The sequence below is a fragment of the Eulemur rufifrons genome, chromosome 29 (assembly GCF_041146395.1).
Source record: "Eulemur rufifrons isolate Redbay chromosome 29, OSU_ERuf_1, whole genome shotgun sequence".
Taxonomy (NCBI): domain Eukaryota; kingdom Metazoa; phylum Chordata; class Mammalia; order Primates; family Lemuridae; genus Eulemur; species Eulemur rufifrons.
Genome location: NC_091011.1, coordinates 94,130,508 through 94,158,417, shown reverse-complemented (window position 1 = coordinate 94,158,417; position 27,910 = coordinate 94,130,508). Strand labels below are relative to the sequence as shown.

Here is a 27,910-nt window from a genome sequence, read left to right as displayed (position 1 = left end):
CCCTAAACATTAGCACTTGGTCTTTGGAGTAACATCTCCATACAAAACAGAGAAGCGAAAGTTTCAGGGGTAAAAAAAATTAACTAAAGATAATTAAAGGGAACTAAAGATAACTAAAGGTAAACCATTAACTAAAGAGAAAAACAGATAATTTGTCTGCATGCAGATTATCCACTTTGACAATCACCTGTGAAAATGTTTAACCCCAGAATGGCTTTCCCTAACACCCAGCATGTTTCTGAGGTTCTCCTCCACTGGCATTTTGTGTGCGTTCAGGAAATAAAATTAATTTTGATATTAACTAATAGAAAAAAAAATTGGGGAGATAAATGTGAGATCTCAAAAATCATTTAGTAATAAAATAGTCTTGCATTTTCTTAACAGGCTTTTTCTATTCCATCATCTAAGCTGTCAACAATTAAATGCCATGTAAAAGGTCCCGAAGCGCTGCCCCAACCTCTCCCCAGTCCAGCAGTCACGCATGGGGTAAACTGCCTATTCAACAGGTTTTCTCCCATTCCTGGCTCGGCTCTAAACCGCTGTTAAATCCCATCCTTGGGTATTTCTTTGTGCACAGGTTCCCACAGCCCACAGCCCTCCTGGCACCCCAGTGCGATAGGCTGATGGATCCTCCAGCACGTCAGCTGGGCGTGGCTGTCCTCGATCACGAGGCTCCCCACGGCTGAGAGATGCTTCCCACCAAACCAGGATCTCGCAGGACGGGGGGCGGACGGACCCTCACAGACCTACCTCCAGTTATTCAGCCTGGACCCCGCCCCCCACGCCCTCCAAGAGGAGCCCGATGGAGACCCGCGTTCCCAGAGCCGGGACTGGCACGGGTGTCTGGCAGGGTACGAGAAACAGCACATCTAAAAATAGCACATGTCTGAAGGGCTCTTTCCTCGGTGGCACTTCACTCAGAAGGGCTGCCAGTTTGCATGTGGGTACAGAGAGGGCGCTACCATGAGGGGGATTCCCCTTGAGCCAGTTCAGGAATAGCCTTTAATTCTTTTAGCTATGGAAAAAAACACCTTAAGACAAATTCACAAGTCGGTTTTGAAGTATGGAACACGAAAAAAAAATTTGAATTACATTATGAATTTGAAACTTGTAACAATTTCAATCTAAGCAGTAAAGCTGGTTTCTAACCAAATTAATGGTGTAAATGGAATGACAGAAGGACTAGATAGATAGGAACTGTTCTTATTTGGTCTCTCAAAGGAGTTTATTTAAAATAAAGAACAGTTTGGATGTAACGATGTAACATAGTCCAGAGCAACAAACAGAACTGAAATATTAAGAAACATTTTTGCCCTTAAAAAACTCATTTACATTCTGCCTTCTGTGGAATTTAATATGCTAATTATAAACGATTCTCATACACTATGATTCAACTCAATTAGACAAAAAATTTCAAACTTTAAAAAAATTGTGTTCTCTTGGTAGTTAAATCCCATTCAAAATCATATATAATAATTGTAATTTTAACTAATGCAAACAACCTCTTTTTCTCCTGCTTTTTTTGTTAACGGTGGGTTTTAGAAAACAACAGTTTTCCAACTTAGTGGCTTGAGTTACAATCTCTTTTAAATTTACCACATGTGATAAAAACTAATACCTATTTAAAATTTACTTTTAGAACCTGTATTTATTTTGTTTCTTACAAACACTTAAGCACCTACTGTGTGCCAGGCTGCACAGTGGGTACATATGCTCTTCCTTGAGCTTCTCCAAGTTTTGTGGACTTTCCCATGATTGGCAAATAGAGGTGGCAGGTATGAACCTCAACCAGGGACGGCTGTGTGAGAAACCCACGTGCCAGTTAGATGGCACTGCAAACTTAGCACTCAACTGAACTTTACAAAGAGAATAAAACTAAATTTCAGGAAAAACTCCTTTTGCAGAAAATAGGAAAATTATATCTGCTTTCCTAAATATTTTTCTTCACAACAGCTATTCTGAAAACCACCGTTTAATGAGTTTAATATAAAAATAGCTCTTATGAAAATATTAATTATAATCAATAACAAAAAAAGGTCTGATTTTTGAAAGTGCAGGCAGATGTAACACAGATTTCCTAAGATGTAACTCTTTTTCATGGGGGAAAATTGTGTTTTGGTTTTATAAATCAGGCTAATCAGTGCCTTACATTTAAGTAACACAAATACTTAAAAGCTTAATTTCTAGTAAAATATAACTGCTGGATATGTATTTTTGCTTTGACTGCCCAGGAATAAGTAAATGTCAGATTCAAGACTCATTGACAAAGTCAATCGGGCAGCATTATTCAGTGCTCAAAACCTTGGGCAGCTGATTGTACCCAAAAGAAAGATAAAACAAAGGGACTTGAAAATTATAGTTAGTTATTTCTCCAATTAAGAACCTTACTTTGTTTTGGAAAAGATGGACATTAGAAGTATTATTCCCATCATCCCTAAGAAAATGAAAAAACAACTTATAATGTTTGTTTATTTTTTTAGAAGATGGGGTCTCCACTATGTTGCCCAGGCTGGGCTTAAGTGATCCTCCTGCCTCTGCCTCCCAAGTAGCTGGGATTACGGCACATACCACCACACCCGGCTATAATGTTTATTTTTAATCTAACTATATTTACATAGAACACAAGTTCCTTAAGGCCAATCTCATATCTAATATATATATCTACTACTCTAATCTGTATCTGGTAAAGAAACAGACTTCTCACTTAACTCGTTTCAAGGGGAGTCAAGTCATTTAGTTGGCTCTGCTGTCCATAAAGCTGAACTGAGTTTTGAATTAAGAACTGTGAAAACACCTCCTATTATTGAAAAGATGTCTTCACCAAGTTGGTCTCTTGTGAATCACAGGCATGTGCACATGCGTGTGTGTGTCTAGTATGTGTCTATCAGGCCTTTTTTTTTTTGGTTGACAGAGTCTCACTTTGTTGCCCAGGCTAGAGTGAGTGCCGTGGCGTCAGCTTAGCTCACAGCAACCTCAGACTCCTCGGCTTAAGCGATCCTCCTGCCTCAGCCTCCCGAGTAGCTGGGACTACAGGCATGCGCCACTATGCTCGGCTAATTTTTTCTATATAGATTTTTAGCTGTCCATATAATTTCTTTCTATTTTTAGTAGAGACGGGGTCTCGCTCTTGCTCAGGCTGGTCTCAAACTCCTGACCTCAAGCGATCCACCCGCCTCGGCCTCCCAGAGAGCTAGGATTATAGGCGTGAGCCACCGCGCCCGGACTATCAGGCCTTTTTAAAAAGGAACATTTAGTTTGGAAATCAGAAACGTCATCAAAATGTAAAGATAATTTTTAATGAGTTTTTTAAATTAAAAAAACTGTGTATACTCATAAGAACAGCAGTCATCACTGCTGAGCACGTACGTCCCCTGATTTAAGCACTTTACATGCATTGTTTATTCACACAAACCCTATGAGGTAGGCACTATCATTATTTTATTTTTTTTCCCCCCAAATAAATGACATAGACAGGAGAAACAGGTCCCAAAGGTCAGACAGCTGTAAATAGTGGCGCTGGGATCTGAACCTGAACAGACGGGTCCAGGGTCTGCAATCAGTCACTACACTGTAATGACACTGTATGTCCCAACACTGGGACTTCATACTTAAGCTTATTATACTAAAACCTGGAGCTCTTTTTGAAAAAACCCTCTACTAAGCCAGTTCCCTCCCATCTTGTGAGCATAAATCAATTGTTTTATAAACTCAAAGGAAAGGCTTTTCTTCACCCCTTTAATAATTCAGATGTGGCAGAGTGTGAGGCAGCAACCCCCATAATTAAACATGGAAAAGAAACCTTCCAAAGACAGCAGGGAAATAAGGATTTTACCTCGGCCTCCCAGAGTGGTAGGATTACAGGCCGGGCGCGGTGGCTCACGCCTGTAATCCTAGCTCTCTGGGAGGCCGAGGTGGGCGGATCGTTTGAGCTCAGGAGTTCGAGACCAGCCTGAGCAAGAGCGAGACCCCATCTCTACTAAAAATAGAAAGAAATTATATGGACAGCTAAAAATATATATAGAAAAAATTAGCCGGGCATGGTGGTGCATGCCTGTAGTCCCAACTACTCGGGAGGCTGAGACAGGAGGATCCCTTGAGCTCAGGAGTTTGAGGTTGCTGTGAGCTGATGCCACGGCACTCACTCTAGCCTGGGCAACAAAGTGAGACTCTGTCTCAAAAAAAAAAAAAAAAAAAAAAAACAAAAACATACTAAAGATGGTAGGTATTGTCAAAACTTATTAACATTAGGCACGGTAAGACTAGAAATAAATTATCACCTGAAGTATAGATAACCTAGCAGGACTATTCTATGCAGCTCCTGGGGAGGGGGAGTAGGAGAAACAGTGAACGGCAGGGCCTCACCAGTGCACGCAGCCTGTGGCTTCAGCCGCACGGTACTATCGAAGTCCTGAAAGGCAAACCTGTGGACTGTAGGTGGCGGAGCAAGTGCTTCTAGGAGCCTTTTCCTTCTAAAGAAGCACCTTTTCTCTTTTAGTGCAAGGAATGTAACAGTGAGAAGGAAAAAAAAAAAACTATAACATCCTTAATGCCTACAAAGTACCAGAAAATAATTTATAGAGTTATTTACTAAACAAAGACATTTGTGAACTTCCAAAGGCCAAAGCCTGGTGAGGTGGCACCTGTCTGTAGTCCCAGTTACTTGGGAGGCTGAGACAGGAGGATTGTTGGAGTTTGAGATTAACCTGGGCAACAAAGTAAGACGCTGTCTCTTTAAAAAAAAAAAATGCCAAAGCTAGGGAGAATTCTAGTGAAAATCTTACCATTTGGATTTGTCAATGGAGATGTACAACATGCCTGCAGTTCACATGTGAAAATTAGGCCTGTCAATTAAATATTACTTACATTCAAAGCAGCTTCTCCACACTTTTCAATGGCTGCAAGACCCTGATTATGAATGTGTGTCTCCAGCAGTTTTTTCAATTCTCCTAGGCCATCCTGGATTCTAGATACAAGATTATACATGCGCCCCAAGTCTGAAAGAAGAAGGAGCCACCTTTATGCACGGAAGGAACTTTTCATAACCATTCCACTAATTATGTATTTATATTGAGATAAAAGATATTCTGAAATAAAATAACCATGTTTTAGGCCTTATTAATTAAAAGCACTTAATTATCACCAAATATTTTCTATTTGGTATATGTATATTTTGCTTAAAAAAATGAAGTTATGCTATCGTAAAAGTATATTTTTCCCCTTACTATGAGAACCACTAACATAAGAACAGAGAAAAAATTTTTTTTATCAGAAACTGTATCTAATGATTCCTAAAATTCTTAAGATTGAGATAGTATTTATGCCTGACATATAATAGGCACTCAAATATTTGTTTTTTAAAAATGAATACATTTCCATCAAATTGATACTAATTGATCAACACTTATGTACATATAGGGTAGTAACATTCATCGGGTGTCGGGCAGGTAGGGGCGGGGAGGAGGGGATGGGGATATTCACACCTAATGTGTGCATGCACACTGTCTGGGGGATGGACTCGCTTGTAGCTCTGACTCAAGTGGGGCAAAGGCAATATATGTAACCTAAACATTTGTACCCCTGTAATGTGCTGAAAAAGGAAAAAAATGAATACATTTAAAGGAGAATACAGATATCTACCTCAATTATACAAACAAATGAGCCACAAAAGGATCCCCCCATTCTCACTTCATATATGTATGGCATATAAGTTAATTTATGAGTGCCAAAGAAGAAAAATTCTAAATCCAAACATTAATCTTTCACTGAGCCCCTAATATGCCCCAGTAAAACATGAAAGTGGTTAAGGGAAATGTAAAATAATATTCTTCTCATCTCAGAGAATTTCCAAAGGAATAATAGCCAAAACATTAGGGGTAGTATCATTTAATGCTGACATGTACAGAACAAGTCATATTCCAAATTAAACTGAAAAGATGCACTTCCAAGTCACAAAGAAATGCTCTGCAGAGGTCTGGAATCAATACACAATATACCGTGTGAGCATCTTTTAAAAAATGACTGACGTGGGCAAGTAATGCTGTTGATGCAGAGTCCAAAATTTCGACCAATTTCAAAACTGAGGATAATAAATATGTACATTTCATGAGAGTTAGTGGCTCACCTTCATTTTTGTCAGCATCCAATAAATTCTGAAATTCGGTGTGGAAAATTTCCAAGTGTTTTTCAATGAGGACTTGCTCACATTTCCTTGCTAATTCATCTTGTGTGCTTTCGTGAAGATAAACCTGAACTCTTCGTTGTTCCTCAAGCAGACGAGCCTCTGCCTGGAAAGAATTCATTCAGGTGAATGGTTTTGATTCATGCGTAAAGAATTATGTGAATAATGGCAAATTAAATTCATAAACCTACTCTAATAAAATATGATTAAGGAAAAAAGGGAAGAGGTGTTTTGATTTTAGGGTAAATGACAACCATATTTAAACCACTAATATTTTCCATTTTCTCTGTAATACATAGCTCCATTTCAAATTCCTCTGTAAGTGTGTTAACAATAACAGTTCAAATGTCTATGCATCAGTTTTTTCCTTTGGGTAAGTAGTATTTCATCTTTTTAAGATAGTATTCCTATCTGACATCCTAATAAACCTATGGGTCCTCTCCTGGATGTGGATACCAAGTTAAGAGGCCCACGTTTGATTGAAACCTACTTAAATAGTCACACAAATATAATATCTGAAATGACCACATGAAAATAATCACCAGCAATTAGACTTTTAAAAAAATTAAAGAAAAACATTATAGCCTTCTCTTGCTGATCACTGAATATGTACCTCTGAAATCTACTAGGTTATTTATGCATCTCAATTTCTTGCATTTCCCTCTAAGGAAAAGAGGAAACAAAGATGCAATGTAACAGAGCGGCAAAATTAGTAAAAGTCAGTGTATTTTACAATCCACCACCAGAAATAAATGTGGTGTAAAGTATCACTGAGGAACCACTAAATTATCAAAGTGAGGAAGAAATTTCACCAATAATCTCAAACTATTCATATCATATGAATAAAGAGAGACAAAAACTATATATTTTTGTCAATATTGTAAAAATGCCAATATTTTCCAAAATGATTTACAAATTTGGTATACTTTTAAAGAAATCTGGAAAAATTTCAACTGGAAATGAATAAACACTCAGGAGCCAAGAAAACATAAAATGAAAAAATGACTGGGCAGGACTTGTACTATCAAGAATTAACAACGAGACAACTGTTTAGAACACAGCACAAAAGTTACTACACGTCCGTCTAAATAGCTAAATGTGAAAAATAAATTTGGAAATATCTGTATGTATATCACAAGGTCAATATCCATAATATATAATGATCTCCAACAAATCAGTATATATATCCAAATAAAAATATGAGAAAGGAAAAGTAACAAACAATTCACAAATGAATAGAAAATATTTGAAGTTAACAAATTTCCAATAAGAAATAGTGAAATTATAGCATATTCAGTTAATGAAATACCATTAGCCACTAAAATAAACATAAAATGTTAGTATAACAAATAATTAGTGAACAAGTTACAAAAAACCTGAAGGATTATTCCAATTTGGTTTATCTGCGTAATCAGTAACAGTGCGCCTCAGGCTTGTAGGTTTATGTTATTTGTATTTTCCCAAAAAGTCTACAACTAATGTGTAGTTTTGTTTTTCTGATTACAAGGCTCCTTTAAAACAGTAAGAGACTTTATATGCTTTAACTCAAAAAGTTCTAAGTTAAGATCCTGCTACTTCACATCCAGTGTTTTGTTAAGCTGATAACTCCAGGACTAAAGCTGGTGAAATACAGAACATGCAAACCAAACAGCACCACTCTTTCTGATTTGTGTAACCTGTTTCTTGAAAGAAGATCATCACCTTAGGTGGCAAAACAGACTTTTACTCCTTCCCAGGTGGAAGACTAGGCTTTGAGGCCACTGCTGACTGATCCTCTGAGGAGCCGACTCTCTACCTCAGCATTCTACGGGGTGTTCCTGCAGGGCAGAGTGGGCAGGAACTCTACCCTTCTAGAGAAACAGCCGCAGCCAGAGGAGCCGCAATACCTTATTTTATACGTTGGTAAAGAAACCAAGGTCCTAGGTATTGAACGTCATTTGGTTTAAGAAAGGACAGCCATTTACATTCTTCCTCGATTCCAAGTCAAATAAGCTCTTGGTCATCACTGCACTTGGCAGATAATTGTATTAAGAACATCATGATCAGGCCAGGCGTGGTGGCTCACGCCTGTAATCCTAGCACTCTGGGAGGCCGAGGTGGGCGGATCCTTTGAGCTCAGGAGTTCGAGACCAGCCTGAGCAAGAGCGAGACCCCATCTCTACTAAAAATAGAAAGAAATTATATGGACAGGCCGGGCGCGGTGGCTCACGCCTGTAATCCTAGCACTCTGGGAGGCCGAGGTGGGCGGATCGTTTGAGCTCAGGAGTTCGAGACCAGCCTGAGCAAGAGCGAGACCCCATCTCTACTAAAAATAGAAAGAAATTATATGGACAACTAAAATATATATATATATATACAAAAAAAAAAAAAATTAGCCGGGCATGGTGGTGCATGCCTGTAGTCCCAGCTACTCGGGAGGCTGAGGCAGTAGAATCGCTTGAGCCCAGGAGTTTGAGGTTGCTGTGAGCTAGGCTGACGCCACGGCACTCACTCTAGCCTGGGCAACAGAGTGACACTCTGTCTCAAAAAAAAAAAAAGAAATTATATGGACAGCTAAAAATATATATAGAAAAAATTAGCCGGGCATGGTGGTGCATGCCTGTAGTCCCAGCTACTCGGGAGGCTGAGACAGGAGGATTGCTTGAGCTCAGGAGTTTGAGGTTGCTGTGAGCTAGGCTGAAGCCACGGCACTCACTCTAGCCTGGGCAACAGAGTGAGACTCTGTCTCAAAAAAAAAAAAAAAAAAGAACATCATGATCGAATTCAGATGACTAAATGAAATTAAGCAATTAAAGACTGCCCCATTAATTCTATTAGGATCAGTTCCCAGTCAAAACAAAAAACGTAAGCAAATTAATGAAGATATGTTTTATTTTTAAAGTTCTTAAAAAATGATATTAGAAACCTAAATAGCCACACAAACTTTCTGTAACCCAGATTAGTCTCAATCACATGAAATGGTAAGATCTTAAAAACACTAACACGGCTTATAGTTGTTCACCCTTCAAAGCCATCCTTAGAAAGACAAGCCAAAATTCTCAAATGCTTCCACTAAAATACCCCCAACAACAGAGAACAGTGAATGCAGACCCCCAGGGAATTTGGTGTCCAGCCTTAATTGGCTGAGGAAAGCAGAATATTTCTTGAAGGTTCATGCTTTATCTCAATATTGTTCATGAGTTTTGCATTCTATTCCTGACAGAATGTTTGTTTTATTATAAACATAATTTCTCCCTAAATCATTGAATAAAGTTCGCCACCTTTAATCCTGTGGTTTTGCATCCCCTCAGGCACCTACTGGAGGTTCTGTGTGATGTATATTTGTGGTACCAAACACATCAGGCTTGCTGTTTGCCACACACTATTATAAGCACCTTTTTATAAATAAACAAATAAATTTTAATCTCATTTTAAATTTCTTTAAATAAAGCTCATTTAATCCCCAATATTATCTATTATTATTATTATTCCCATTTTACAGATGAGAAAATTGAGGAATAGAAAGGTTATGGTTATCCTCTAGTAAATGGTAGAGTGGGGATTTAAAACTAGATTAATAACCCAGTTTGGACACAAAACAATAGGATAAAAGCAAAATATTCACATGGTTAAATTTCAATTTTATGCTTATCGACTCTCTGCATTATGGACTTTCAGAATGTGATGGAAGTCATGTTTGGTATGATCCAAGCAGATTCAGGTCAAACTTTTTAAGTCCTCTAGAAAAGAATCCCAAGGATGTAAGAAGCAGATTGCTTCCTTAAAAGCAGGGACCATGCTGGATTGGAAATATCCAGGCAAATGGAAATCTTTGCTCCTCACGTTGCCTTTGGTTTCAGACCTGATCTTAAAAACAGATTTCTCTGTTTGGGGGTGCTTATGTAGCTCTGTCCTAAAAAGCTGTGTTCCTTGCACCAGAGTACTCCTGCCTTCATCAGTGTGGATAAATGAAATGACCACAACTCACTAAGAAGTCCACAACAAGAACAGGCTCCTACCACTACTATGTAAGAGGATCCACTTTCATGATGCATGGTTTCAAAAGAATCACCATATGTAGCAGAGTTCAATAATAGCTGTGTTTATGAAAACTACATTGTCAAACTGAAAAATGAAATAACACGCAATGCTAAGATTCAAAACACATCATGTTTCAAAAGTTCGTTTGTCAGGCAGTTGTTTGAAACTCTAAGTGAGCTAGTTAGGTTCCAGATCAGCAAACAAAAGTCAATTTAACCCATAAACATAGACACAAACAACTATTACTATTCCAAGTAGAAAACTGAGCAGTTCCATTTTTGTTAGATTTTGAGATATTAGAAATTTGTTGAGGACTTTCAACTTCAAACTTCTAAGCCCCACTTATAACCACTATCTCCTACAGACAAATGCATTCAGGATATCACACACCGGGTAGGACTTTCTCCATGTGGTTATTACAGCAGAGCTGTTGCTCTTATGAACTTTCTAAGTTGACTAACTTCCTGTCTTCAGCACATGGAAAAAGGGATTCCGCAGTCCATCCACTCGCCACGTGAGTAGGGAACAAAGGGCAAAGGAAACATCAGACTCCGTGAGACCCAGAATCCCTGGAAATCTCCTACTACATCTAGTTCAAGGATCACACCTGCTGCCTTTTTTTTTGTAAATAAAGTTTACTAGAACTCAACCACACTCTTTTGTTTATATAAGCTCCTTGGAGAATCAGAAGCACTTGTACTCACTAAAGACACTATAGGACAACAATGCACAACCTATGATTTGTGAAGAAAGCTGCATATGCTAAAAAGAACAACTTGAGTAGCAACGACTGTTTAACTTAAGTCTACTTTAAATACTATATTTAAGCTTACCTTTTTCATATATTCAGTAACTGGGTTCTGCTGCAAGAATTCAGTACTCTCTCTGGTATAAAATCTCTCTGTGTCAGCCAAAAATTGAGACTCAAAGGATTCTTTATACACTGTTAACGTAGGGCCCTTTGCAAATGCATCATCTTCATTCAGCCCCAATTCCACTAGAAATAAATATGAACTGTATTTCAATTACCCTATTTTTTGTGATATTTCACAGAATATACTTAGGTGTAGCATTCAGTTTAACCTATGCTTAACAGGTAAACGTGAAACAGCAGGACACAGGCAACTCTGTTATTCACTAGACTAAAGTCCACTCTTTCCATAAAATAAAAAAGAAAAAAAATCCAAGATGTTTAAAAAGTAATTCTGACCCATGGCCAGGTATGCCTCAAAATTATCATGAAGTTCGTTTAGAGAACTTTTATATTTCTAAAAACAATGACCAATTTTAAATTTTCAAAGAAATACAACGCTATCTGAATTTTTAAGATACTGTATTACTTTATCAATTTCTCAATCTCAATTTTTTCAAGCTGATAGAGATTTCTGGTTATCATTCAGCTCAAGTAATGACACTATCATATTGTATATCCAGTAATTCAGTATGAGACCAGGAAAAAAAAAAAAGATGCAAATGTGTATTTAATCAAAATTTCCTTAAGGCACAAGGATCAAACAACTTTTATGATGGTTAAAATAAAATCACATTGACTTAGAGAGAATTTTAAGTATCTCTATAAATGTTAACAATATTCTTGATAATATTAAAATATTTTAAAAATGAATTTGTTAAATGAAGCGGTTCCCAGTCTTTCTGGCACCAGGGATCAGTTTCATGGAAGACAATTTCCCACTGGTGGGGAAGATGGTGAGTGAGCAACGCGGAGCAGCTGTGAATACAGACGGAGCTTCACGCGCTTTCTCCTGCTGTGGGCAGCCTGTTCCCAAAAGGCCATTGACTGGTACCATTCCGCGGCCTGGGGGACTGTAGTGTTAGAGTACTGTTTTAACTGCCATTTGATAGGAAAACTCTGAAAAATTAAAGGGAAATTATTTACCGTAAGACTGTACAACTCCACTAATCAGCCTTGTATTGATGGTTTCACCATTTCTTTCCTTTTCAATCAGTTTTAAAACAGCATTTGTTACCTTTAGAAATGATATAGAAAAACATTTAAGATATATAAATCAAGAATGCAATATATATTACTACATGTCTGTTAAACACTCAAAGCCATTAAACAACGCAAGATGAAAGATACCCTGAGATACTCCAAAGGAGTGGGGAAGACAAAGACTAAGAAATGAAATTGGTGAGGGATTTTAAAGGGAACGAACGCACACACACACACACACGCGCTCTCACACAAGTAGGTACCTGTTTATTCAGTGGCCTGAACAGACAATCTCTCCAAGTCACCAATGCAAGCTGGATACAAAAGAAAAAAGAAAAGTATAAAATGTCTATACTTTTCCAAAGTACTGAAGTCATAAGAAATAACCTAAATCCCAAATTATCTTATCAAAATTTCTGTATAACTTGGTCAAAATCTATTAATATTATCATGATGAAATCAAGAGCCACTCTATTAACAACTTTCAAGAGGTATCAAGTACAGACATTTATCAGCTCACATTTTAACAGTTAAGATAAAAAGAAAATTCAGATTTGAGGAGAATATTCATTTCATCTTAAATGGCAACAGCAGATTCAATCTATAAATTTGTTCACTGGATCAAACAAATTTAATCTTTGACCTAACACACTTCCTAAAAATAATTCCATTTATTACCCTAGTTTCCTAATGCTCAGTAAAACAAATTATAGACTATAAAAAAATCTACCAAGTTCTATATCTTGACTAAATACACTTTAAATGGATGCAGTTTATTGTACATAAGTTACTCAGATTTCCCATTTTACATGTGTGTATGAAAGAGATGCATTTTTGAAGTGAATGTACAAACATCATATGGCTTATTTTTCTATTTCTCTAAACTCCCCATAGGAGCTATATCAGAAAATTAATTATTATAAAATACTCCCAGAAAGAGAAATGTTAGAATTCATACATTAAACTCTTAGGAAAAATGTTCTCAGTTAAAATAAAATTCAAATTTACAACAATTTAATACACAAATACAAACTGTGGAGAAATTCATTTAAACATAAATACCACCAGTCTTCTTTTTCCCAAATGTAACTATAAACACAACTGGGTTTATGTAAGATATGTATTTTTGAAAAGATTATATGCAAATTTAATCTATAGAAAAAACTTTCAAAATGGTATTTAAGAAAAAAGAAGAAATCAAAGGAAAGCAATATTTAAGACAAAAATATTTTTAATCAAGCATGAACAATGTACACTCAAAGTTTAATATCAGAATAAAACTTAAGCTTTCATTAGGAACTATGATGTCCAAAAGGTGCTGGAAGGGAAGAGTCTCATTTTCTCATGTTACAGGAGAAATGTAACCCTGGGGGAACTGTTTTGAAAATAACTTTTCCCTGCACAAATTCTTTGTTGCTATTCTTCTTGGACTCTTCAGACCTCTTCAGTGCAGGAGAGAAGCAGTAGTAAAAATGTAAAGCAGGTAGCTATGAACTTCTAACAAAGATATACTACACTTTTTAAAAATAACTTTGTTTCAAACTTTTTTCCAAATTAAGATACCCTGGGACAGACCTAATTTGACTCTAAATGGATTTGTTATTTCAAAGGAATAAAGAAAGAAAAGCCAGGCAAGATGAGGAAGCAGGAACAAAGGTAAGCCAGACATTTTTAGAACAGATTTTGGGAGAAAAAATCATGCTGAATCACTTTAATATATTATAATAATAATAAAGTTAATTTCTGTCCTCTGGTTGACTTGAAAAGAAACCAACAACTTTCTATAATTTGAAAAAAAGTAAAAGTTCATAATTTGTCATGAAATAATTTTGTTACAAAGCATTGCCATTTACTGGAAATTCTGGAAAATACGATCAGGATCATCTGTAAGAACTGTTCCACTGTGTCAACTGATACCCAAGCATCTAAATGAATCCAATAGGCTCACTAGAATTGCACATAGTCCCTCTGTGCGCTGCTCCAGGGTATCTAGGCAGGGTACTGACTGGCCTGAAATTTATGGCCGTACGTTGTATCTCAAAATAGTGCACTTAAGGATTTAGAAACTACGGGTTTTGAGAGCAAATTTAAAAAAAAAAAGGAGTTGAATCTTGACAAACTTACTCTATAAAGTATCCTTGTACTTCTTTATGTTTTCTTTAACTGTTGTTGAAACAGTACAGAAAAAGTTAAAATACTGTAATGATTTTTAGGAGCATGTGATATTATCATACGGTACACATGGTACTTCAGATCATGCAGGTTTCTAAAAGGAAATCAACCAAGATCATGATGATTCCTACACTGACAACTTTATGTCTCAGGGAAAGCATTTGTACATGAAAAAGAAAAGGGGAAGTACATTAGCCATTCCATACCACGTGCATACTTCAAAACATGTTGTCCATCATATGTATACAATATTTGTCAACTAAAAATAAATAAAATGTTGAAAAAAGAAAAAGGGGACATACAAAAACCTCAAATCAAAAAACTAAGAAAGTTTCGTGGGAACTACGTAATTACGTAACAAAGTATCATTATGAAGCAATAACTGTTTTGGTTCAGAAACTGTGCTACATAAATGATAAAAACTAGTCATGCATCTGAGATACAGTTTGTTTTTCTTTTAATTAAATTTGTCAAAAGCAAAGCAAAAATATTGCTATACAGCAACACTCTTGGATTTGGAAATAACCTCATTACATAGAATTTGACATTTTAACAACACTCATTCAAAAAGGGTACTGTGTGTTTATCTGACAGACTGTTCTGTTGTTCTGAGTCCTCTCGTAATTGTTCTAGAACGCTGGGTCTCAAACCGGAGTGTGCATCAGAATCACCTGGAGAGCTTGTTAACGAGTTGCTGGGCCCCATCTCCAGAGTTTCCAACTACATAAATTTAGGATGAGGCCAGAGAATTTGCATTTCTAACAAGTTCCCAGGTGACACTGATGCTGCAGGTTAGGGGACCACGCTCTGAAAACCAGTGGGCCTAAAAAACCTTGGATGACTAAGAAACATAATAATGAGGGTGATTTCTCGAAGCAGGGTTTCCCAGACCACAAAAATACACGAGGGCCAATCATTAGGGCTTGAGTCTCAGGTAAGGTACCTCATTTGCCTGGGACTGCCGGGACTCAGGACTTCCAGTGCTAAAACTCAGGCAGTTCCAGGTAAAACATGATGGTGGGGTTGAATAATTAAAGAAGAAACTTTTAAAAAGGAAATGCAGAAGTGTGCAAGTTGTATCTTAAAACTCCAACTTATCTACACTTCTACTTTATTGCCACAAAATAATTAAGGGTCACTTACTGATGACACAAACGAAATTACCCTACTGTTCTGAAAACAGCTTAGTATTTGCCTAGATCCCCTCATTAAAAATACACATTTAAAAGGTTTTTAAAAAAATCTCACCGAGTAGATCTCATATATTCCTTTTCGTCCTTCGTCACATTCACGGCGAACCCAATGTCTATTGAGGTAGGCACAAATTCCATTCAGCACTTTGCTTGAAAATCGATAATCTTCCCATTGTTGAGTGTAGAATTTCAGTACACTCTCATCCATCAAATCTTCTCCATCCTAAAAACAAGTTAACTAAAACTTTAAGATGACTAATTTGTCACATAATAAATTAAAGATAAATGTTAATAAAAACAAATCCATTGCATCAGAATATATTGATGCATATGGTTTTAGAATGGCTCTTTAAATTACTCTGTACACAAAAACATGCTAATTAATATAAATTCTCACAAGAACATAGTAAAAATATTTTATCTCAAACCAAGCTGGAACTTTTTCATAGTATTAAGTATGCATATATATATATATATATATATATGTGTGTGTGTATATATATACATATACTCAAAAAGTACCCTGAATTTTTAGAATATGAGGGTAATTCCCTCTCATTAAGAAATTCACCTCGGCTGGGCGTGGTGGCTCACGCCTGTAATCCTAGCACTCTGGGAGGCCGAGGCGGGTGGATCCCTCTAGGTCAGGAGTTCAAGACCAGCCTGAGCAAGAGCGAGACCCCCATCTCTACTAAAAAATAGAACGAAATTATCTGGACAATTAAAAATATATAGAAAAAAATTAGCTGGGCATGGTAGTGCATGTCTGTAGTCCCAGCTACTCGGGAGGCTGAGGCGGAAGGATTGCTTGAACCCAGGAGGTTTGAGGTTGCTGTGAGCTAGGCTGACGCCATGGCACTCACTAGCCCAGGCAACAAAGCAAGACTCTGTCTCAAAAAAAAAAAAAAAAAAGAAATTCACCTCAAAATCTCTTTTTGATATTTTCCCTGTTAAAAAAATTAACATGCCCTAATAACAATTTAGAGCATGAGGCCAATACTTTTTCATTTTTAAATATATCTTCTTCCTTCTTTAAATTTACTTAAAAATTATACAAATTTTTAGCTTTTTGTGCTAATCTGTTGCATTTTTATAAAAATAAGTACAATGGTATATTTCTGCTTTAACAAGACTGCATGAAGAAAATGTGCATTTACCAAAATTATTTTTACTGAATTTCCACAACTTAAACCACAAATTTTTATTTGAAGGAAACTAACTTGAAATTTTTTCTTAGGTATTAATGGTATCTACAAAGTCAGTCTTACCCTTTAAAAACCGAGCACTGTGTGGCACCACTTCCATGTGCTGCAGCAGAGAGGCCCTGAGGGGAAGGCAAGAGAGGAGGGGCTCCCCCGTGCAGGGGGCCTGGGCGAGCCCGGGGCCTTCTCTCCACCTCGGTGTCTTCAAGTGCCAACTAAAAGGTCTTGACAGACCTGAAGCTCCACAAATACGTGGTACACGATGATCCAACAATCCATGCAAAAACCTCATCGTATCTTGACACAACCAAATTTTGGTTCATTTAAATTTAAATAATATGAAAGGAACTTAAAAATTAAAGCTATTCTGGATGATGCTATATGACCTTTTGAAAATGCAAAAATATGATTGATGGCATAGCTATGGATACTTTTATACAACACAAATATACTGTTTCTCACTTTAGTACTAAAGATTAATCACAACATTCTCTTTAAAGTGTTGTGAATAAAAATACAAAGGGCACACAGGCTAACACCATTTGGGGAACATGAAAATGATACTACATTAGTCACAATTTGTGGTCAACCAACTACAGTCTGTTAGACTAATGTTTAAGTTTCCAGTTAGCTTGCAAAATATATTAAGAAAAACAATTTTACAACATGCTAAAATTTTTTTGCATATTATTTGTATAAATCAAAAATCTTTAAGATATATACACAGAAGAGTCCCTGTAAATTTCCCAGGGCAGAGAGTAGAGATGTCTTCACTCACTCTACGTAATATGTGTAGAGCTCCTTGCCCATCCTGTGGCTGGATGTAAGGCCTTACACTGCCTTGCTACAACAGATGAAGACTCAGGAAGAAAAAGGCAGAAGATGAAGGGGAAAAGACTCCTTCGCTGCCCAAGTGAAGGCCTGGAGCAGGACGAACCCATGCTCCAAGGAAAAGGATGTTCACAGTGAAACCCATCCTAGTCAAGGGCACAACTTCACAGCAGTTTGAAACCTATTTCATGGCCATGTGTAAAAAGCAGTATCACATTTGAAAAATATGATTACCAAAGACTAAGTAACCTTATAATTGTTTATACATTTTTTTTTTTTGAGACAGAGTCTCGCTTTGTTGCCCTGGCTAGAGTGAGTGCCGTGGCGTCAGCCTAGCTCACAGCAACCTCAGACTCCTGGGCTTAAGCGATCCTACTGCCTCAGCCTCCCGAGTGGCTGGGACTACAGGCATGCGCCACCATGCCCGGCTAATTTTTTCTATATATACTTTTGTTGGCCAGATAATTTCTTTCTATTTTTAGTAGAGACAGGGTCTCGCTCTTGCTCAGGCTGGTCTCGAACTCCTGGCCTTGAGCAATCCACCCGCCTCGGCCTCCCAGAGTGCTAGGATTACAGACGTGAGCCACCGCGCCTGGCCTGTTTATACATTTTGATAGGAAATACCACATTGGGTTCAAAATAAAATATAGGTAATTTGAATATATAATTACTTGCTTTAAATGAAAAGGTTCATCCATTTCTAATAACCAATTACAAATGGTTAATAATTTAAGGAAAGTACTATTGTGGTATAAAGTTATCAAAAATTTCTATTAATAATTTTATTTAAAAAACTGAATATGGTTCATGAAGGTTTTATTTTCGTAATAGGTAAAAGACTAAGCAATACCAAAACATCTTCACACACATTAGTGCCTAAAGCAATGAACAAATAACAGTGAAGGATTATTTAGCATTTAAGTTAGACCCATTACTTCATTACTTTTTTTTTTTTTTACATTATAAATGCTTAGTATATATGTAAAACATCTTACCTTTAGAAGATTTGTCAAGTAATTTTTCAAAAATTCCTTAAGCCGTTTGTACAATTCCAGGCCAACAAACTGAGCTCCTCCAGGTGTCTGGCCCTTTTTGGATTTAGAAGGAGGGACTCCCGCTCCTCGTGCTTGGTTTGACTGGTGTACGCTAGTACAGTAGTTATAAACGTGGCTTGGAGAAAAGTTAAGGAAATCAACATGCATCATAGGTGTTAACAGTGATTAATACGAACATACTATAATTCATTATCAGTACATCCCCAATATACCAACCAAAACCTGTTAAAAACTAGAGAGAAAAAAAGATACCATTCATACTATAAACAAAGCTAACCATCAACAAGCCCCATTCACAAGGTGTTCCCTACGCCTAGAGAGCAAAAGAGCTAACTAAGAAGGGGAATGGAATGTTCCAGAGGAAGGTTGCCAAGAAAAAGTTCAGACCTTTTAGATTACCTAATGTGATTGACCTTGTGCAAAATTGTCCCAAAAGTGTGTTTTCAGAAGGCATGAAAAGAACTGGCAATCGGTACAATGGAAAGGTTGCAAATTAAAAAGAAAAAAGCAATTATTTACTCCAGGAAAAACAAAAAGCTAAAAATAATTATCATCTATTATGATGCTTAGCTATAAATAACATTTCCAGAAGCACACATTCTAAATACTGAAATAATCAAAACCTTATTTTGAAATTATTTAGAAATGGATTTAAATAAAACTACATTTTGCGGATGAAGGATGAAAAGCAGAAATGGCAAGAGACCCAAGTCCTCCTGTTACTATAAAGAGCCACAGACATCTGAAACCGACCAGTGCACAGCAGCAGCGTCCACACACCACTGAGAAACACGGAGATGCGTAATGACAGCAGAGACAGCCACAGTCCGAAACAGCTGCAGCACCGGGGGGAGTGGGAAGGGAATGGGGAGGGCAGAGAGAGAAGCCTGTGTTGTTATAACCTTCAAACACGATAAGCTTATCTGCATGTATTATTACTTGAATAGGATTAATAGAAAGACGCTTCCATCGACTCGGAGAAAGATCAGTAAAACAGAACACACACAACATTCTGGTATATTTAAGAATTTCCTGTATAAAGATACTTCAGTGGGTAAAGATTATTTAATAAATAGCATTTGGTTAAGATATTTCTAAATGTTTCATATTCCAAAATATATTACAAATGGATTAAGAATTAAAATATACAAACCAAAACCATAAAACGAAGAAGATATAATAAATGCTTACCTGTTCTCAGGTTGGTGAGGCACTTTCTAAGCAAGGTCAGACAAATACTTAATCTGAAAATTTCAATATATTTAAGTAAAAAAACCCTTAAAGAGTTACTATCTTTAAAAAATTAAGGTAATTTAAAACAATATGAACAATGAATCTCTATGGAAACGTGGGCAAAGTATATCAACAGAAAATTCAAAAAGTAAAGGAAATATATATTGATGGCCAAAAACTTAATAAGATACTCAACTTCAGTAGTAATCAAAGAACTTTATCTTAAAACAACGAATTTTATTAAATGTTTTGATTGCACAGAGAATCACAGATTACAATAAACTGTCGTATGCTCATGACTCAATTTTGATAAATCTTACTATATTCCCAACGCTTGTCTCATATTCCACCTACACCCAACTTTTAAGGAAATGAAACATTATGGATTATAACTGAAACACGATGTTCTCCTCTCTAATCTCACTCCTCCTGCCTTTCACTCTAGAAGCAAACGCCCCCATGTTTTGGTATATATCATTCCTATGAATGTTTTCATATTTCATTGGATAACTATACAAAATATATTTTGTATGTTTTACATTTTCAGATTACACGAATTATAATATGAACGTGTGCTGCTGCCATTTGTTTTTGGGTAACATTTGAGATAGCTACAGGTGTATATAATATACCGTAGAGTATATATTTACAATAATTTATCAATTCTTTGGTTGATGGACCTTACTGATGATCATTTTAGCAGGTACCAATTTTTGATATTTACAAAGGTGCAAAGAATAGAACTAGCATGTCCCCTTGCATACATGTTACATGTACAGGTTTCTTGAGGCATAGAATTACCAAATGACAGGAGAGGTACATTTTAATGTTATTACATGTTGCCACATTTGCTCTATAAAGGCTGCACAGCCCCCGGCAGTGCATCAGTTTTTACCACCCACCACCTCACTGTACGTATATTGTGGTTTACCATGGTCTTAATATGCAGATCTCTGATTACGGCGAGACTAAGCACCTTAGAGGTTTAGTCATTTTCATTTTCTCTTCTGTATATTGCCTGCTCATATCCTCATTTTTTAAAAAAACAAGTTTGCTCAGACATTAATGATGGGAATACCAAATGGTACAACCACTTTGGAGAACAGGTTGGCGGTTCCTTATGCAAATCGTGGTATAGTCATAGAATAGAACATTACCCAGCAGTTTAAAAAATAAACTGATACAAAAATCATGAATGAATCTCAAAGCATGTTGAATGCAAAAAAAGCAAGACATATATAATTCCATTTATATGAAGTTCTCAAACAGGCAAAACCTAATCTATGATGACAGAAATCAGAAGAGTAATTTCTTCTGCTTCTTTGAAGGGTGAAGATTGACCAAAGGAGACTTGAGGGAACTTTCTGTATCTTGATTAGGGTGTTGTTTACATGAATGTACACATCTGTCAAAAAAAAATTCAAACCATACACTTGAGATACGTACATTTTGCAGCATATAATTTCTGGTTAGAAACTCCCATATTTTAAAAAGGCAAGTATATAATAAGTGTTTCTGCTACAAACTGAAAAAAATAAGAGTTCTCTTAGACTTGCAGTTTTTTGTTTATTGTGAAAGCCATCCTTTATCAATGATATATACTGCAACTATCTTCTTGTTTGTAGCATACTTTTTCTTTATGGATATCACTGGATGAAGAGAAATTCTTATCAAGTTTATCCAAATTTTCTTTTATGGCTTGTGTTTTGTTTACAAAATCCTCCCCTCCCAAAATAATAATTCTGCTGTATTTTCTTTTAAAGATGATTCTCTCATTGAGGTTTTTAATGTTCCTAAACTTGAATACAGTAGAAGGAAAATTTTATTTTTCTCTGCATGGTTCAAAAACCACAAAATGAATGGTCCACCCTTTCCTCTCTACATGTACTGCTACTTCTAGAAAACTGTCCATTTCAACTACATTTTCTAGATCGGTCATCCTTTTAAAAATTTCTGCTTTTTCTGTAATATCTCTTTATTTATTCTAATACAGGCATACTTCAGAGACGTTACAGGTTCAGTTCCAGAGCATTGAACACCACAGTGAGGCAAGTCACAAATTTTTCTTTCCCAGTGCATATAAAAGTAATGTTTATGTTATAGTATAGTGTATCATGTGATACCATTATGTTTTAAAAAGTATATGCCTTAATTAGAAAAACAATTTATGACTAAAAAGTGCTATTAATCATCTAAGCCTTCAGTGAATCCTAACCTTTTTGCTAGTGGAAGGTCTTGGCCTCAATGTTGACAGCTGCTGGTTGATCAGGGTGGTGGCTGAGGAAGGCTGGGGTGGCCGTGGCAATTTCTTAAAATAAGACAACAGTGAAATTTGTGTCATCAGTTGACCCTTCCTTTCACAAAAGGTTTCCCTGTAGCAAGCAATGCTGTTGGATAGTATTTTACCCACAGGAGAACCTCTCTCAAAAAAATTAGAGTCAATCTTCTCAGACTCTGCCACGGCTTTATTAACCTAGTTTATAGAATATTCTAAATCCTTTGTCGTCATTTCAACAACATTCACAGCATCTTCATCAGGAATATATTCCGTCTCCACTCTTTGCGTATCCATAAGAAGCAAGCCCTCATTTGTTCAAGTAGTATCATGAGATCACAGTGACTCAGTCACATCTTCAGGCTCCACTTCTAATTCTAGTTCTCTCGCTGTTTCTACCACATCTGCAGTTAGTTCCTTCCTCCACAGAGGTTTTGAGCCCCTCAAAGTTATTCATGAGGGTTGGAATCAACTTCTTCCAAAATCCTGTTTATGTTGATATTTTGACCTCCTCCCACGTACCATGAATGTTCTTAATGGCATTTGGAATGGTAAATCCTTTTCAGAAGGTTTTCAATTTGCTTTGACCAGACCCATCAGAATATTCACTACCTGTGGCAACTATAGGTTTATAAAATATAGTTCTTAAACAATAAGACCTGAAAGTTGAAATTACTCCTTGATCTATGGGCTACAGAATGAATGTTGTGTTGGCAGGCATGAAAACATTAATCTCCCTTGTACAGCTCCATCAGAGCTCTTGGGTGACCAGGTGCGTTGACAATGAGCAGTAATACTTTCAAAGGAATCTTTTTTCTGAGCAGCAGGTCTCAATAGCAGGCTTAGAATATTCAGTAAACCATGCTATAAACAGATGTGTTGTCATCCAGACTTTGTCGTTCCATTTATAGAGCACAGGTAGAGTAGACTTAGCACAATTCTGAAGGGCCTTGGGGTTTTCAGAATGGTAAATGAGCACTAGTTTCAATTTAAAGTCACCAGCTGCACCAGCCCCTAACAAGAGAGTCACCCTGTCCTTTGAAGATTTGAGGCCAGGCATTAACTTCTCCCCTTCTAGCTATGAAAGTCCTAGATGTCATTTTCTACCAATAGAAGGCTCTTTTGTCTACATTGAAAATCTGTTGTTTATTGTAGCCACCTTCATCAATGATCTTAGCTAGATCTTCTGGATAACTTGCTACTTTACCTTATACTTTAATGTGGAGATGGTTTCTTTCCTTAAACCTTATAAACCAACCTGTGCTAGCTTCAAATTTTTCTCTGCAACTTCCTCACCTTTCTCAGCCTTCACAGAATTGAAGAGAGTTAGGGCCTTGCTCTGGATTAGGCTTTAGCTTAAGGGAATGATGTGGCTGGTTTGATCTGCCATCCAAGCCACTAAAACTCTCCATGTAAGCAACAAGGCTGTTTCACTTTCTTATCATTCAAGGTTCACATGGTTCACTTTTAATTTCCTTTAAGAACTTTTATTTGCATTCACAACTTGGCTAATTGTTTAGTAAAAGGGGCCTAGTTTTTGGCCTTATCTCAGTGTGCGACATGCTTTCCTCACTAAACTGAATCATTTTGATTTAAAGTAAGAGATGTGCAACTCTTCCTTTCATTTGAACACTTTAAGGCCATTGTAGGGTTGGTGGTTTTTTTTTGTTTGTTTTGTTTTTTTCTGAGACACAGTCTCACTGTGTTGCCCGGGCTAGAGTGCTGTGGCATCAGTCTACCTCACAGCAACCTCAAACTCCTGGGCTCAAGTGATCCTCCTGCCTCAGCCTCCCGAGTAGCTGGGACTACAGGCATGCACCGCCAAGCCCGGCTAATTTTTTCTATATATTTTCAGTTGTCCAGCTAATTTCTTTCTTTCTTTCTTTTTTTTTTTTAGTAGAGACAGGGTCTCACTCTTGCTCAGGCTGGTCTCGAATTCCTGAGCTCAAACGATCCGCCCACTTCGGCTTCCCAAGTGGTAGGATTACAGGAGTGAGCCACAAAGCCCGGCCCCGTCGTAGAATTGTTAACTGGCCTAATTTCGATATTGTTGTGTGACTCAGGGAATAGGGAGGCCCAAGGAGAGGGAGAAAGACAGGAGAAGGGCCAGATGGTGTAGTCAAATGCATACATTCACTGATTAAATTTGCTACCTTAATATGGGTGCAGTTGATGGCACCCCAAAACAATTACAATAGTAACATCAAAGATCACGGATAACAGATCACCTTAAAAGATATAATAATAATGAAAAAAATGTGAAACATTACGAGAATTACCAAACTGTGACAGAGACACGAAGTGAGCATCTGCTGTTGGAAAAACGGTGCCAATACACCTGGCTTGATGCAAGGTTTCCACAAACCTTCAATTTGAAAAAAAAAAAAAAAAAGGAAGTAATTATCTCTGAAGCATAATAATGCAGAGCACAATAAAACAAGGTATGCCTGTGTTGTGTTGTTTTATGATTAATTTTGCCAAAGGATTGTCTACTAGTCTTTTTAAAGAACCAGTTTGGGTTTTATTAATTTTCGTTACTGTATCTGCACTTCTGCTCTTTTTAATTTACTTCTTTCTTTACATCTGCACTCTCTGTATAAATCCTTGTTTTGTAATTTCTCCTCTTTGTTTTATTTTTAATATAAGCAATTAAGATACTTATACTACTTTTCCTTGTACTCAGTTGTATTTTCTCCTTTCCAGTATTACTTCTTTTTAAGAAAAACTATTTAGATTTTTTGAACCTTCAAAAAAATTTAATTTCATTAAATCAAAGTCAGAGAATCTTATATTTTTGATAATATCTTTAAGATGTGATGAGATTTGTAGCTGAATATGTGGTTTTTCAGGGCAGGAGTCAGGGTGGACAGTCATCCTACACATGCTTGAAAAGCATGTCCCTTCTTCAATGTTGACACAGGGACCCACCGGAGAGAGCCAGGCAGTTGTTTTTCAAATCTTCTACGCTGTTACTGATTTGTCTATTAATTACTGAGAAATCTGTATTGAAATCCCCCCAAATAGTAATGGTTTTGTCAATTTCTCTTGTAATTCTCTAAAATATCTGTCACATGTTTTAAGGCACTGTTAATAAGTACACAAATTTGGAATTATACCATTCAGAAGTAACCCGTTTATTTCTAACAACACTGTCTTAGGAACTTACTGTATCTGGTATTAATATGGTTATACCTATCTTTGGGTTAGAATTTCCTCAAATGCCTTTGTTCCAGCCCTTTATTTCAACCTTTATGTTTCTATGTCTTGATGTGTCTACTGTAAACCACCACAGCATAATTCACTTTTTAAAAAATTGAGTCTGATAGTCTCTGATGGGCAAATTTGGTTTTATAATTAAGCTGTTTCAGAGTGCTATCTGGATTCATTTCTACCACCCTATTTTGCATTTTCTATTTTAATTCTTTTTCTGTGCTTCTTGCTTTCTTCTCCCTTTGTCCCATCTATTGTTCCATTATAGTTCTTGTATTATTTTTGAGTTGCACATTCTATATTCTTGCAATGGTTACCTTAACAGTAGACACACACATTTGGCCTTTTGCCAATTCTGGAAAATTCTTAGCTATTATCTCTTCAAATATTTCTGCTCCCCTTTCTATTTTCTCCTAGTTCTTCTATTACATGTATGTTGGACATTTTCATGTTATCTTCCATGCCATAGTTAAAGTTTTCAATTATTTTCCACCACTTTATCTTTGTTCAAACTCTAATTTTTCCTGGTCTACCATATGATTAAGTGATTCTCTTTTAGCTGTGTCAAATTTACAGTTTAATGAGTTCAATTTACATTTATAGAGTTTCTTTCTTTTTAAAATGTCTTATTTCCCATATTGTTTTGTTCCTTTATATTTTTGATTCTTTTGTGTCACTAATCATTTTGAACATACTTAGAGGCTTTCTCTAAGGATCCTTTTATTTGAAGCTCTTGGGAGTCTAATTTAGCTGTTTGTTATATGTCCAGGACTTCTTCCACGGTGGACTCTCTCCTGTGCTTTGTAACTTTAACTTATTCTCAGTGGGGTTTTCATGTTAAATTCGCAGCTTGGGGAAATCTCAAAATAAGCTGGTAATACAAACTCAAACCCCAAACGCACCTAAGGTTACAAATTCGCAAGACAGACTTTCTCCATCCTTCTTACATCCAGAGCTCAGCTTAAATACTTTACTAGTTGTCTTCATGGAAGAGTAGGTCCATTATTTTTTTTTTCCAGCTCACCTTTTCACTAGCAGGTATGTAGGGTTTTCAGTGTTCCAGATTTCCATAGAGACATCAGCCTCCAGTCCCCCTCCCACCAAGCATGAGGCTTTGTCTCCTTTCCAAAGTGCGGCCCCACCTGCCAGCCTACCTGGCCCAAATCCTCACTCTGTCACACAGAAGCTCACCACGCTTAGTGCCTTGTCTTTAGCTCTCTCCATTTTTTCAGATGCCTGGAGAGTCCTCTCACTTTTGTGCGAAGCCAGCTCTCCATTACACTTTGCTGTGTTTTACCCAGCACCCAGTTCCAGGTGCTTGGTTCCAGGATTTTTTAGGTTATCTAGTTCAGCCTCAATTCTGTGAGGCAATATATTACTTTCCAGCTATTAAGTTAACAAAGGTGTTTAAAAAAACAATTAAACTCAGCAATAGCTAAGATGCAGGAAAACTGGGAGCTTGCACACATTGGAGCTCAGAGCATATACCATTACATTTCCGGAGTCAAATGTGAATATATTTAAAAGCCTTAAAGTGTATTCCTTTTGAAACAACAATTATGTTCATAAGCATGTACCATAGGAAAAACACCATGGTAGTACACAAACACTTAGCTAGCAAACTAACACAAGCACTGCTCATAATGGCAAAAAACTTGTAATAAGCTATTTGTCAAACACAGGGAATTAGTTAAATCCACTGTTGGATCCATCTGAGGATATAGTACGCAGCTTTTAACAAAGTCACAGGATATAGAGTGGTTAAAAAGACTGCAATATATTTACCAAATTTCAGCTAAGATATCACAATATTTACTATGACTTTTAAGTATCACTAAGAAAAGAAAATGCTGCCAGTTAAAATGACACAATGCACTCTTAGCAGATGGAATTTTTACTTTTACTTACTAAAAGATTACCTGCTTTAGACTTAAACAGATTTAGCATAACAGTTTTATAAGTAAAGAAAAGCTAAATAAATTGGTTAAGCTACTGCTAAAATGTTTTTTTTGTTTGTTTTTTTTTTTTTACATAGAGTCTAACTATGCTGAATTATTATGACTCTTGCTAAGGATGTTTTTGTTCTTCCACATAATACCATCCTCTCTGAGCCACTGTATTAGCACTTCTAAATAGCAGTACAAAACTGATTCCAGGATTTTCTTCTAAAATGATGTTCCTATCCATTTTATAAGTTTGATCCTGCACTTTCTTGATAGCAAAAGGCTTTTTCCATTAGGGCAGATCCCTCAAATGGTTTGCTGACAGAAAGAACAAGGTTGCACTCAAGTGTGCACAGGTGTAGATAATGACAACTGTGTCATCACTGCCACCTGACCAACTATTGTACCATGCATGAACTTTGGGCTGCACTTGAATCAACAAACTGTGGCACATGCACAGAGCTATATGGAAAGATGTTAAAAAGACATCAATCAGTGAAAAGAGCAACCTAGAAAATATCATTTCAGTATGGTTCCTTTGCACACGCAGATAAAAGACTGTACGTGTGTCCAAACATTAATAGTAGTTACTTTGGGAGAGCAGGGGTGTTACTTGTAGCCACAGAATTCTTTCTTTCTCAACA

The 27,910-nt window shown here is 36.7% G+C and overlaps 1 protein-coding gene across 5 annotated transcripts in view; it reads right to left on the bottom strand.

Annotated features, from left to right (window-relative positions):
• The window catches only part of CUL1 (cullin 1), a 95,530-nt gene that overhangs the window by 19,807 nt on the left and 47,813 nt on the right, over positions 1–27,910 (bottom strand). For all 5 annotated transcript variants that reach the window (XM_069461408.1, XM_069461407.1, XM_069461409.1 and 2 more), the window contains exons 3-9: positions 18,546–18,720; positions 15,573–15,740; positions 12,416–12,466; positions 12,096–12,186; positions 11,032–11,195; positions 6,122–6,284; positions 4,864–4,994 (exon numbers count right to left, since the gene is read on the bottom strand). In XM_069461408.1, coding sequence (XP_069317509.1) covers positions 4,864–4,994; positions 6,122–6,284; positions 11,032–11,195; positions 12,096–12,186; positions 12,416–12,466; positions 15,573–15,740; positions 18,546–18,720 — 943 coding nt within the window. The remainder of the gene's footprint in view (positions 1–4,863; positions 4,995–6,121; positions 6,285–11,031; positions 11,196–12,095; positions 12,187–12,415; positions 12,467–15,572; positions 15,741–18,545; positions 18,721–27,910) is intronic.